Genomic DNA, 12,536 nt, shown 5'->3' on the forward strand with positions numbered 1-12,536 from the left:
TTGGTGCATTGTGTTTGGAAACTCATATCTGACAGTGGATGTGGAAGTTGCACATGATGGTTAGGTGAAATTGGTAGTATATTCTTATTGTTTAACAAATTGACATTAAAGAAAGGAACACTCGATGATGAGCAGAACTTCATATTGATGTACATATTTCTTGCTTCTGCTTATGTCATTCTTCTTACATGGTTGAAATTGTGTTGTTAATTACATTGAAGATGAGTTGCATTGTAGAAGGTCTGCATGAATTGATGGTTCCTCATATTAAATCAATTGTTAATATAATTAATTAATTTGGGTGGTGATCTGGTCTTGCGGTCAAGGATTAGCATTTGCCGTATAGACTAAGCTACTGAATGACCCATATAATCTCAGCCGCGTAATCTTAAGTTACCCGTCAAATTCCCTATCATATGATGATAATAATATCCAAAGAATTTCCTTATCTGTTGTATTTCATCAGAACTTGGTGTTTTTGTACCTTGCTTATACAAATTCTCCAAAACACTTATTTGTTCTTTTGTTGGATTCTACCGTGAACTTGATGCAATACTATTAATATTATTGTTATTATTATTCTCCAATGTCAAAGCAGAAAGCCTCCGCCTTTTACAATGAATACATTTGGCCAGTTTATTTTCCTCCTTCTACGCGAAGCTAATTATAAAATTCACCGACTAAATTTAAAATACGTTACCAATGAGCTACCAAAACTAAAAGTCTAAAACAAATCAGAATGAATATATCAGGCTACTAGAAATAAAAGTGAAACAAATTTAGAATATTTTTAACTTCACAGATGAAATCGATCCAAATAATTTCAGCAAGCCAGAAGGATCATTGATATGTTTATTTAGTGTGTAAAGAAAATATCAACTCCCAAATCAAGCTTATTAAATATTTGAAATGAACAATTACTTATAAATTATCTTATTTTCAATATTTTCCTATAAAACCATTGAATAAACTATAATGCATAAACTATATATATATAAAGAGTTAACCATATCCTTGATATTTTTCTTCATATTCAAAGTGTGGTTGGTTACTATGCATTTACGTATATAAGTTGATAAGTAAAAGAGTAGAACTACTATATTGAATGGTCAAGGATAATGTAGGTTGAAGAATTTGATCTCACCATAAAATTATTATATTATTACTTAATAATGTAATTTTTTATTATCTATAATAAATTTATATTAATACAAAACTGAATGTATTATTAAAATTATTATTCTCGAATATTAATCATAATTTCTCAATAGATAAATGTATTCACAAATTAAAATAATGTTGATATAATTGATTTTATAAATCGGAATAAATTACAAATATTTGCATAAACGGGAATAGTCAACTATTGATACAATTGATGTAATAAACGGGAATAAGTTACAAATATTTTTATAAACAAAAATAGTCTATTGTTGATACAATTTCTTTAATGCAAATACGGAGAATCCAATTTTTCGAGCTTTCAATTCAATTTTTTATTATCATATATCTTAAAGGCAATTAAATGATAACTACAATAATTACATTTTAGATTTGTAAAATTCGTAAGTTTGACGAGAGCTGTCATATATTTTATGTTTGGAAATCTGGAATAATATTTAAAATATGTTTAATAAATTTTTAGAGTTAACTCATTCGGATTCAATTGAGTTTTTAACTTATCTGAATTAACGGGTAGGTGTGAATGTATATATGAGATATCAGTTATTGAATAAATGTTTGATATATATAAAAGAACTTGAGAAAATGGAATAATATCTAAAATAGGTTTAATAAATTTTTAGAATTAACTCATCTGAATTAACGGGTAGAAGTGAACGTATCAATGAAATATCAGCTATTGCATAAATTTTTTGATATATATAAAGGAACTTTACAAGTCAAAACTAGATACATGTAATGTGAAATCCCGACCAGACCCGTGCGACATCGTATGATTTAAAATATATTATATTTGTTAATAATTTATCATAACAAAACCAGATATATATATATATATATATATATATATATATATATATATATATATATATATATATATATATATATATATATATATATATATATATATATATATATATATATATATATATATATATATATATTATTGATATATGCATTGTTTTGAATTACCAAATTCATATATGATAACTTTGTAATCTATAGAAAATACATAGGTGTTATAAAATAACTTTGTAATCTATTATTGCTCATATCCCACAATGTATAATTTGTTATATAATAATAATTTCTTTATTATGAAAAATATTTCATTTTTTAATTATTTTTTTCAATAATTAAAAGGTCTTTTTATTTATTTAACAATTATTATTATTCTTATATGCATTGTTTTTAATGACCAAATTCATACACGTTAAACTTATAATTTTATACAATATATATGTATATATATTTTATTGCTGTATTTTATTTAACATACTACATGTTTAAATTTATTACAGATATTCATCCAATTAATATGTGTATTGTTTAAATATATATGGAATAACTTCATAAGATATATCTTAATTATTTTCTTTATTTTTCTACTCAAATATACCTTTTTCGACGGGACAAAGCTACTTAATGTGTATATATTTTATTTACATTTTTAACCATCATTATATTATATTTATTTACAACTGTGATAGATAAATGCTTAATTATTTCCTTTATTTTTTATATGTACATATTAACCTATAACGGTGGAATTCAAATAACTCTCTATACAATATCAACAAATGACATTAATTTTATACAATATTTAATAACTAATGTCAAGTGTTTATACAAATTTTTTTATAAACAAGAAATAATTTACTGTTGATACAATTTTTTTTATAAACGGTAATAAATTATAAGTATTTTTATAAACGGGAAAAAGCCAACTGTTTATATAATTTTTTTTATAAAACGGGAAAGAGTTGGTATTGAATATCTTATTCTTTAAAAACTTACTCTTTATTATAAAATAACTATCTTATTTGTAAAAAAATTAAGAGAAATAATTATTTAATATAATATTAAATAATTTTTTTAATTATAATATTCATTTCAATTACGTAAGTTTTATTTTTTTCCCAAATTCAATTACAAATAAAAATATACTATGTCAACTATTATATTATAGGTAAAATATATAAACAAGCCTATAATATAAAATTTCTTAAATTTTAAGATAGTATATTTATTTTCAAAGTAATCATTAAGAGGTAGTACCATGATTACCTATTATAAGTTTTACTAAAAAAACCTATTATACCTTTTACTAAAAAGCCTATTTTAATAATTTTATTTATTGCAGACAATTCATTAACGTATTGATAAAACCAAATTCATTATGACCTGCCTCCACAACTTCTTGGGAAACCTACACACCTCTTATAATAACATTGTGTATGAACTGAACACACGGGTAAATGATTTCTTAATTATTTTCTTTATTTTTCTACTCAAATATACATTTTTCGACGGGACAAATCTACTTAATGTGTATATATTTTATTTACATTTTTAATCATCATTATATTATATTTATTTACAACTGTGATAGATAAATGCTTAATTATTTCCTTTATTTTTTATATGTACATATTAACCTATAACTGATATTTTTGGAAAAATAAATCTATTAAATATATTGAAATTTTTATTTAAAATAAGTAAAAAGATTTCAAATGCTTATAATAATATAGGGGTATGAGTGACAATAAACAAAATTTGGACAAAAAAGTTTGGTACCTGTTACCAAATCAAATAAATATAATCACATATATTATATTTATTTATTATTTATAATATTGTGCAATACGTGCGAACGCACGGGTAGATGACTACTCACGATAGATTATAGCTATATTGTATAATGTGTGCGAACGCACGAGTAGATGACTACTTAATTATTTTATTTATTTTTTCTACTAAACTATATATTTCTAACTAGATTAAATTAATATTCATTTGACAATTATAATTTCAATTGTTTTTTATTTTTAATTTGTGTATCTTTTATATATATATATATATATATATATATTTATTAACCATCGTTATATATTTATTTATTGTTTATATCGACTTTACGTGACCCGTGCGCCCGCACGGGTCCTTTACTAGTATAATTATAAAAACCACATCTAAATTAAAAAAAAGGAGGGATTGTGTCTCCATTGATTTTATAACCTTTTCTTTCACCCTTTTGTTGTTGTTTTAGTTTTACTTACAGGTTGTTGTTCAGAAGGAGTGGAAAAAACTTAAGAAGCCAAAGAATAAAAACGCTACCGTCGTGGACGTCGACACCGACGCGATTCTGACTAATAGCTGTGCAGCCACTGTTGGAAGCCGCACAGACCAAGCTCCACCGTTTACCTTACTCAGCCGCGCCGAAATCGATTCCTACCGTGAAAAGATCTCTGTTTCGGTACTAATTTCTAATACTCTTCTATTTACAAATCTTTTTGTGGTTTTTTTTTTTAAGAAAAGAAAATAGTGAAGTCTTGGTTTGGTTTCAAAGGCAGAGATAATATACATGTATATTGTGCTCTTCTCTCATCCCTGGATACATACAATTTTTTATTCTTTTGGGTCCTTCCGGTTTTTGTCACGTGTCGGTACATGATTGTTTGAAAAGAAAATTTGAAAGTTCAACTCATGTGGCTATTAATCCACCGCCCCTTTGACACTTATCAGATCATGCTGCTATATTTCCAATTTTCTTAGTACCTTCTTACTAATCTCATATACATATATACAATATTTTAATATTTTCTTGTTTAGGATTTTATGTTTAATATATATTTTTATTCAATTAATTGATAATTAGTATATTGTGATGCTAGTAGTAATGAGCTTAGATTTTTATCAACTCACATTAACCATTAGCGTACACCCCATGTTTTAATACTCTTAAGCCCATTTCATTTCTATTATTTGCTTATTTATTTTTATATAATTATATAATCAATTCTAGTTATTATTTATATTTCTAATTTGTTTTTTTTTAAAAAAGTGAATTAATAATGTAATAGATAATAAAATTCTATTTATTATCCGTTTCGATTAAATCTATTGGTCGCGATGGGTAGTAATCAACCAATTGATTAAATATAATTCAAATAAACTTATTTTGCTAAATGGTTTTAACCAAATCTATTGGTTACGATGATTAGCATTCCTTTATCAATTCGTTATTATTTGTAATCAAAGCTATTGATTATGAGGGATAACGATAAAATTAAATAATTAAAACAAATCAATTTGCTAACGGTGATAATCGAATCAATCGATTAGAATAATTAGCAATGCTTTTATTAATCTGTTAACTATGGTGATCAAACCTATTGGTTATCGCGATTAATAGTACAAATTAAAATCAGGGTTGTACGCCCATCTCAAAACATTTTTCAAACCTTTTAAAAACTTCAATTTCAAAATATAGATTTTTATCCTCATTCAAAACAGCTTCAATATCAACTTACGGGTTTTTACCCTAGACAATTCGAAAAGCCTTCAAACCATCTCAAATCAAATTTCAACTCTAAAGGCGTACAACCCTAGTCCCGAACTACGTTGACTCTGATTCTCCATAAGGAGATACGTAGGCACTTGGCAACAAGGCGAGTCCCCCTCTTCCAAACTCTAATCATGTTCAAATAATTAGCCTTTAACTCTTATTACTCTCTGTCACCTTTCTTTATAAGCCTTGCCATAAACCTTTATCTTTGAGATGTTAGCCTTTAGGAAAGGGTTGAGGGTGCCTAACACCTTCCCTCGACCTGAATATAGTATCTTACCCTGATCTCTATACTGCGTAGGGTTTCCTATTCGCCCTTCAGAATAGGTGGCGACTCTAAAGTTATAATTTTTAGGCAGGTTGCTACAGCTGGCGACTCTGCTGGGGATAACTTGAATGGTGAATACTATGCTCCTATAGGTTTTAGGTTTTGGCAGGGTTTAGGTTTGACAACTTTTTAGGGTTTGGCTAATTCGCTTTTTTTAGGGTTTGTAATTATTTTATTTTATTTTTTTAAAAAAAAATTTTATTTTTTTTTTATCTAAAAATATTTAATTGTTTATAATATGTTTATATTTAATTGTTTATGTTAATATATTTATATTTAATTGCCTAATTGTCATATTTTTATATGCACTGTTGACATATAATGTAATGTCAAAACCCTAAGTGTGGGAGTTAACTTTGAGATCAATAGGGGAGCATGAATCGCCTACGAGTCTCATTGATAACTCCACTCGGAGTGGGTTGAGTATTCGGAAATGTCCAAAACGAGGCTTGACTTTGTTGAGAGCAGGACTGGATACTTGGCTGATCTCTCCGAGAACCTACCCCAAAAATTCGAACCTCATGGATAAAATGAGTTGTTCTAAAACCCAAAGAGACAAAAAGTCTCGGAGGCTACGAACGACCCCATGAGACCTTCTAGAACCCCCTATAAAAAGGTTGGCTCCCAAGAGCCGCTACGTCGAACCTATGAACTTATGTGCTTATGTGCTATATGTATATATATGTGTTGATCATTTTTTTTATTATTTCTTTTTCCATTCATCATACATCAGGGGCATTCTTGCATCATATTTTATTCAAAAAAAAAAAAGAAAGAAAAAAGGATATCAAGCATATCATGCATGGCATACACATCATTTTCATGGCATTAAGAGAAGATTTCTCTTCTATCTCCAGAGCAAGGAACCATTGGGAAGGATAACCTAACATCCCGACCGTCTCATCAAACCAGATCTCAGCAAAAGAAATCGATGGAGCAGCTAGAACAGAATCAAACTGCCCTTCGTGAAGATGTGGATCAACTAAAGGTTAGTATGGAAGAGGTTAAAGGAGGTATGGCTCAGATGTTAGAATTCATGAAGGCCCTCAGGGACGAGAAAGAAAAAGCAAAAGAGGTTCAGTCTAGGGATACCCTGGTTCAGGATGAGATCCCCAACGACGAAAACCCGCTGCTAGGATTTGTTTCAGGCTTTGGCCCAGCTAAGGACAAATCTCAGGCCCAATCTGTCAGGAGAGCTATCCAGTTCCAAGAGAAAGGAGAGACCTCCCAAGAAGGATTTGTCCCCACTCCACAAACGAAAGGGACAATCCGCACAGTTCGCATTCCTGCTAGCAATGTCCCTAAGGATGATGATTACCTGGATCTACAATACGGAGTACAAGAGGTGGACAACACAAAACAAGCACCTCAAACACAACAGTCTATTCCTAACTCTGGGGAAGACTCCAAGGACAGTGAGCAAATCAAGACGCTAGAAGAGAGACTAAAAGTGGTAGAAGGATACGATGTCTTCGACGTGGATACCTTCGAAATGAGCTTGGTCTCAGACCTAACTATCCCACGCAAATTCAAGATTCCCGACTTCGAGAAATACAAAGGACTCACATGTCCGAGGAATCACTTGCGCATGTATGTGCGAAAAATGGCTGCCTACGCCCACGATCAAAAGCTAATGATACATTTCTTTCAAGAAAGCTTAAGCGGAGCGTCCATTGACTGGTACATGCAATTAGAGAAGTCTTCTGTCCGAAGCTGGAATGATTTGGCCAACACCTTCTTAAAGCATTACAAGTACAACTTGGACATGGCACCCAACCGAATGCAATTACAAAACATGTCACAGAAGAAGGATGAATCATTCAAGGAGTACGCCCAAAGGTGGAGGGAAATGGCTTCTCGAGTCCAACCTCCCCTAATGGAAAAAGAACTGGTTTTGTTTAAGACGTATCCCAACCTTTTTAGGTAATATTCCTTAAAATATTTATGCAATCCTTTCTAAGACATCTCTTGCCCTTTTAGGGAGCTTTTTAGTTAGTCTTCTCTAAGACAATCCTTCCCGAGCTTTGTTTAAAGTCTAATCTTATTTACATCAGTCATTGATCTACCCTATTCAGGAACCTCTCCAGATAGTCTTCTGTAAGACATTACTTCATTTTGATGAATCTCTCCTTCGGATATAATCAATGCATATGATTCAGTCTGAAAAGCATCGGTTTTAGATAATACTCTATCAACACCTGGATGGCATCTTTAAGCCCATCCCTTATAACACTTTGCCAACACTTGGATGGAATCTTTAAGCCCATCTCCGACATAAGTCCATGTACCAGCAAGGGCAAATTTCTGAGTATTCTAGTGTTTAATCCTCTTCCACCTTCAGTTTCCAATAGGCACATAGGCCAATCTACATCCTCAGGTTTAAGAAGATTGAACAGGGGCAGCTGTCATTACCCAAAATTTTCCCACTATATATCAAGATAGTTTGGCTCAGATAGTCTCCACAGGCTCATACAATCTCTAAAGCATGTTCACTCTCCTCCTAAGTATAAGGACCAAAATTAGGGTTTGGATCTAATCAAGGAAAATGGGACCTCTGAGACCTCAAGTGGACTTAATGGTATCTCATATGATTCTGAGTATCTTCAGGCCAAGTTTTAAGTCTCATAGTACAAGTTTGCTCAATAAAAAACTCAAATGATCAACAATCAACTAGTTTGACCTAAAAGTCAACTATGGTCAAATCACAATCAAAACTCCTAATTTTTGGTCAACATCAATGTTTTGAAGTCACATTCATCATTTGATCAAGGGTTGATCATGATTCATCAGTAGAAGGATCGAAAATCATCAAAAGACAAAGTTTCTAAATTAGGGTTTTAAGGAGAAAGTAAACTGAACTTTGACTGATCATATCTCCCACATGGTTCATCAGAAATTTCCCAACCCAAAGCTCATTCTCAAGGAAATTCAATTCTCTACAACTTTGATGTTGGGCTCAAGACCAAGAAATTCACCATTTGGGAAATATGAGCCAAAACATTATAGGTCCTTTTAAAGATTCACAAAAAGCTGCTTTTTGTCAAAGCAAATATCATTAAGATAAAATATCCAAATGCACAAAATCTTCCATAGTGGCTTGTAGAGGACATCTTTAGCTTTCCAAAAAATCCTAAAACACCTTCATAGGATGAAAATTGAGAGTGTTATGACTGTCAGAAGTTGGAGAAATTTGAAGAACATGAAACCCTAAATGAAGGATATTGTATTTTCAAGTAATGGGCCATAAGTTTTGGGTAATCCACGTCATTTTGAGATCATTTAAGGCCAAAGGATCATTTGATAATTATTTTATGATTGTTATTATATTTATTTTGGATTTATTCATGTAAATTCAATTTAAATCAAATAAAATCAAATCATGCAAGAAGATTCCATTCATTGAATCAAGACCAAGTCCATCTTAGGGCCAATAACACGTTAAAAGTTGTGGAAAACAGATTAGGATTGGATTTAGAAAGTTTTCATGTATTTTACAAATCAATATTTTTTAAAAACAATCCAATTCTTCCTTTCCAAAACTAAAAACCCTAATGTTGTCTCCTATATATATACTCTCCAATCAGCCTCTCTCCCACGAAAAAAAAACCTTGCCTCAAAGTCCTCTCAAAGCCCCCTAAAAATTCTTCAAAAATGCAAAAGGTTAGGGCATGAGTAAGAACACGTTTCAGGAAGATTCAAGGCCTCCCATACGTCCAAACGCGCTTTTGGGTCGATAAAAGATAAGGTTGAGTCATGGCATTGGCTTGGTAACATTCGAAAAGCTCATAAGAAATTCATCATGTTCATGCATACTATGACTTTCGTATACAACATTTTATTGTTTTTAAATCAATACTAACCATGTGTTTGAGTTTGTGATGATGTTTAGAGATATTTGGAACGTAGGTTATGAAGCTTTAATACAGGAACGAGGTTATGCCATGGTTAGGGCACAAACCAAGAACATGATCGGGTTCATGTTTCCAAGATGTTTCAGCCCAAATAAATACCATATTCGTGTTCAGAGGCTAATTTTAACGAGATCTGGACGGTTTTCATTTTCGTTTGATGCTGATTTTTGCAGGTTACACTTTCCTGGATTTAGCTACGAAAACTGGTGTCAAAATCCGTAGCTAATTGGCATTAGAACTGTTTCTAAAAATCCGCAGCTTTTTGTTGAAGAAGATGATGACATGGACAGTCCTGGTCTTTTGTTGACCACACGCGTAGTACCTTGAGTGGCCGGTCAGCAAAGGCGCTACTCTCTCCTCTTCTAATTGGCTCGCATGTGAACATGGGGGACCCGATTTGACTCAATTTTCTGAACTAACCATTTAATAAGTTGATAGAAAGGGGTTTAGCAAATTTTCCAAATCTAAGAGTTAGCCATTAAACAACACAAAACTAACGATAACTAAGAAAATATCAATTCTTTCTTGCCTCCTTCAAAACATAAGGAGGCTATAAATACATACAAGAGAAGACATATTAAACCCTAATGGGCCAAGCCCAAACTAGAAAATGGATAAAATAAGACTAACTAATAGCACCCCTATTTAATAAGTGATGAAATCTTGTAGCTTTTTGGGCTTGATTCTGAAACGTGTGGGCCTTCTATCATTACTCTCCGGCCCAATAACAACCTTGTCCTCAAGGTTGGGCCTAACAGTGTTGCTGGGCGGATGAAAGGAAGCAGCCCATGGAGAAGAAAACGAGGTTGTGGAAGGAATCTGTGAGGGTTGGGAAACAGCTGGCGGGAAAGAAATATTAGTGGGAGACAGCTCATTGATAGATGTGGGAGCCAAGGCCACGCGTGATGCAGAGATTTTGCATGTTTTCGAGGTGGCAACGGCTAGATCTGCAGGATCCAACGGACGAGAAGTGGAGAGAGGTAAATTCATGGAACTCACAAGTACAACATTTGAGGTACTTGAAGTGTTATCACTTCCAACACTTTGTTTCATAAAATCTTTTGCTCTGTCTCCAGAAATCATTCCTCACTTAAACTCTCTTTGTTTCTTGTAGTAGTTTGCTCCTCCTTAGTGTCAACGTGACTCTCCTCTTGTGAACCTCCATCAACGAGTGGTGTATGTGATTCTGAAACCGGCGGTGAGTGGAAGGTAAGCTTTCTAGTATTGTCACTATTAGGTTCAAGGTTCTGTTGCTCTATATTCTGACTAGCTCCGTTATGTTCATCTGTGGTAGGTAAAGCTTCCAGATCCGGTGGAAGGTGTTAGAACAAGATTTGTTCTTATCAATTATCTTAGTTTTGATGATAACAATAATATGAATTTTGCTTAAGATAATATGGTACTCTAATCCAATGCAATTTCCCTTTCAGGAAATATATAAAGAGTACGCATAATTCAGCGCTCAGAAGATGTGTCTCAAATGGTTCAGCATGCAACATCAGAACATGGTCTGGCAAGACATCAGAAGATGGTCGAAGCAGAATCAGAACATGGGTCTATGGAAGCATCAGAAGAACATGAGATCAGAAGCACTGAAAATCAGAAGATGGTATCACGCTCAGAAGCACTTCAAGGTCAGAAGATCAGAAGATGCTGTGCACCAAGCTGTTTGACTCTGATGATATTCAAACGTCGTATTCACAAACATCAGATCAGAAGGAAGTACACGTGGCAGACTACGCTGACTGACAAAAGGAACGTTAAAGCTACTAAAGGCTACGTCAGTAGACACAGCGTGAACAAGGCTCGAGGTAGTTGACAAAAGCGTATAACATTAAATGCAAAGCTGTACGGAACACGCAAAGCATTAAATGCATTCAACGGTCATCTTTTCAACGCCTATAAATATGAAGTTCTGATGAGAAGCAAGGTTAACGATTCTGCACAAAATCAACTTATATCAAACTTGCTGAAACGCTGTTCAAATCAAAACTCAGAATCTTCATCTTCATCTAAGCTCACTACATTGCTGTTGTAATATCTTAGTGAGATTAAGCTTAAACTGTAAGAGAAATATCACAGTTGTGATTATCGCTTTTAAGAAGCATTTGTAAACTCTTGAATTGATTACATTAAGTTGTAAGGAACTAGAGTGATCGGTTGATCAGTATACTCTAGGAAGTCTTGGCAGTTGGCTGAGCAGTTTGTAACTAGAGTGATCAGGTTGATCAGAATACTCTAGAGGAAGTCTTAGCAGTTGGCTGAGCAGAAAGTCTTAGGAGTGAACTAAGCCTAGAGTGATCGTGTTGATCAGTAGACTCTAGAAAAAGTCTTAGGAGTGAACTAAGCAGTTGTTCCTGGAGTGATCAGGTTGTGATCAGAAGACTCTGGAAGACTTAGTTGCGGCTAAGTGGAAAACCATTGTAATCCGTGCGATTAGTGGATTAAATCCTCAGTTGAGGTAAATCATCTCTGCGGGGGTGGACTGGAGTAGCTTCGTTAACAGCGAACCAGGATAAAAATATTTGTGCATTTATTTTTATCGTCCAAGATTTAAAGTCACACTTATTCAATCCCCCCCTTTCTAAGTGTTTTTCTATCCTTCAATTGGCATCAGAGCGCCGGTTCTAAGGTGCAAGCACTTAACCGTGTTTAGAAAATATTCAGGAAGAGAAAAACGCTTCATTTAAAAGATGGTTGATGAAAGTGAAAGGACTATACCTACACCTGCATCTACATCTGGCTCTGCTGAGCAATACAACGG

General features: G+C 32.6%; 1 protein-coding gene across 2 annotated transcripts; it reads left to right on the forward strand.

Moving 5' to 3' along the window:
* Positions 1 to 4,143: 4,143 nt before the first annotated feature.
* Positions 4,144 to 12,055, forward strand: LOC131633346 (uncharacterized). 2 transcript variants are annotated; one of them, XR_009293301.1, is made up of 2 exons: positions 4,144 to 10,787; positions 10,887 to 12,054. XR_009293301.1 is itself a non-coding variant. In XM_058904060.1 (2 exons), exon 2 carries the CDS (start codon positions 6,793 to 6,795, stop codon positions 7,786 to 7,788), a length of 996 nt encoding a protein of 331 aa, XP_058760043.1. In that variant the 5' UTR covers positions 4,144 to 4,441; positions 6,719 to 6,792; the 3' UTR covers positions 7,789 to 12,055. The 2 variants fall into 2 exon arrangements, 1 of the variants encoding a protein (XP_058760043.1); XM_058904060.1 differs by having other exon boundaries at positions 4,144 to 4,441; positions 6,719 to 12,055.
* The last annotated feature ends 481 nt before the right edge of the window (positions 12,056 to 12,536 follow it).

This window comes from Vicia villosa, unplaced genomic scaffold (assembly GCF_029867415.1).
Source record: "Vicia villosa cultivar HV-30 ecotype Madison, WI unplaced genomic scaffold, Vvil1.0 ctg.001117F_1_1_2_unsc, whole genome shotgun sequence".
NCBI classification, from domain to species: domain Eukaryota; kingdom Viridiplantae; phylum Streptophyta; class Magnoliopsida; order Fabales; family Fabaceae; genus Vicia; species Vicia villosa.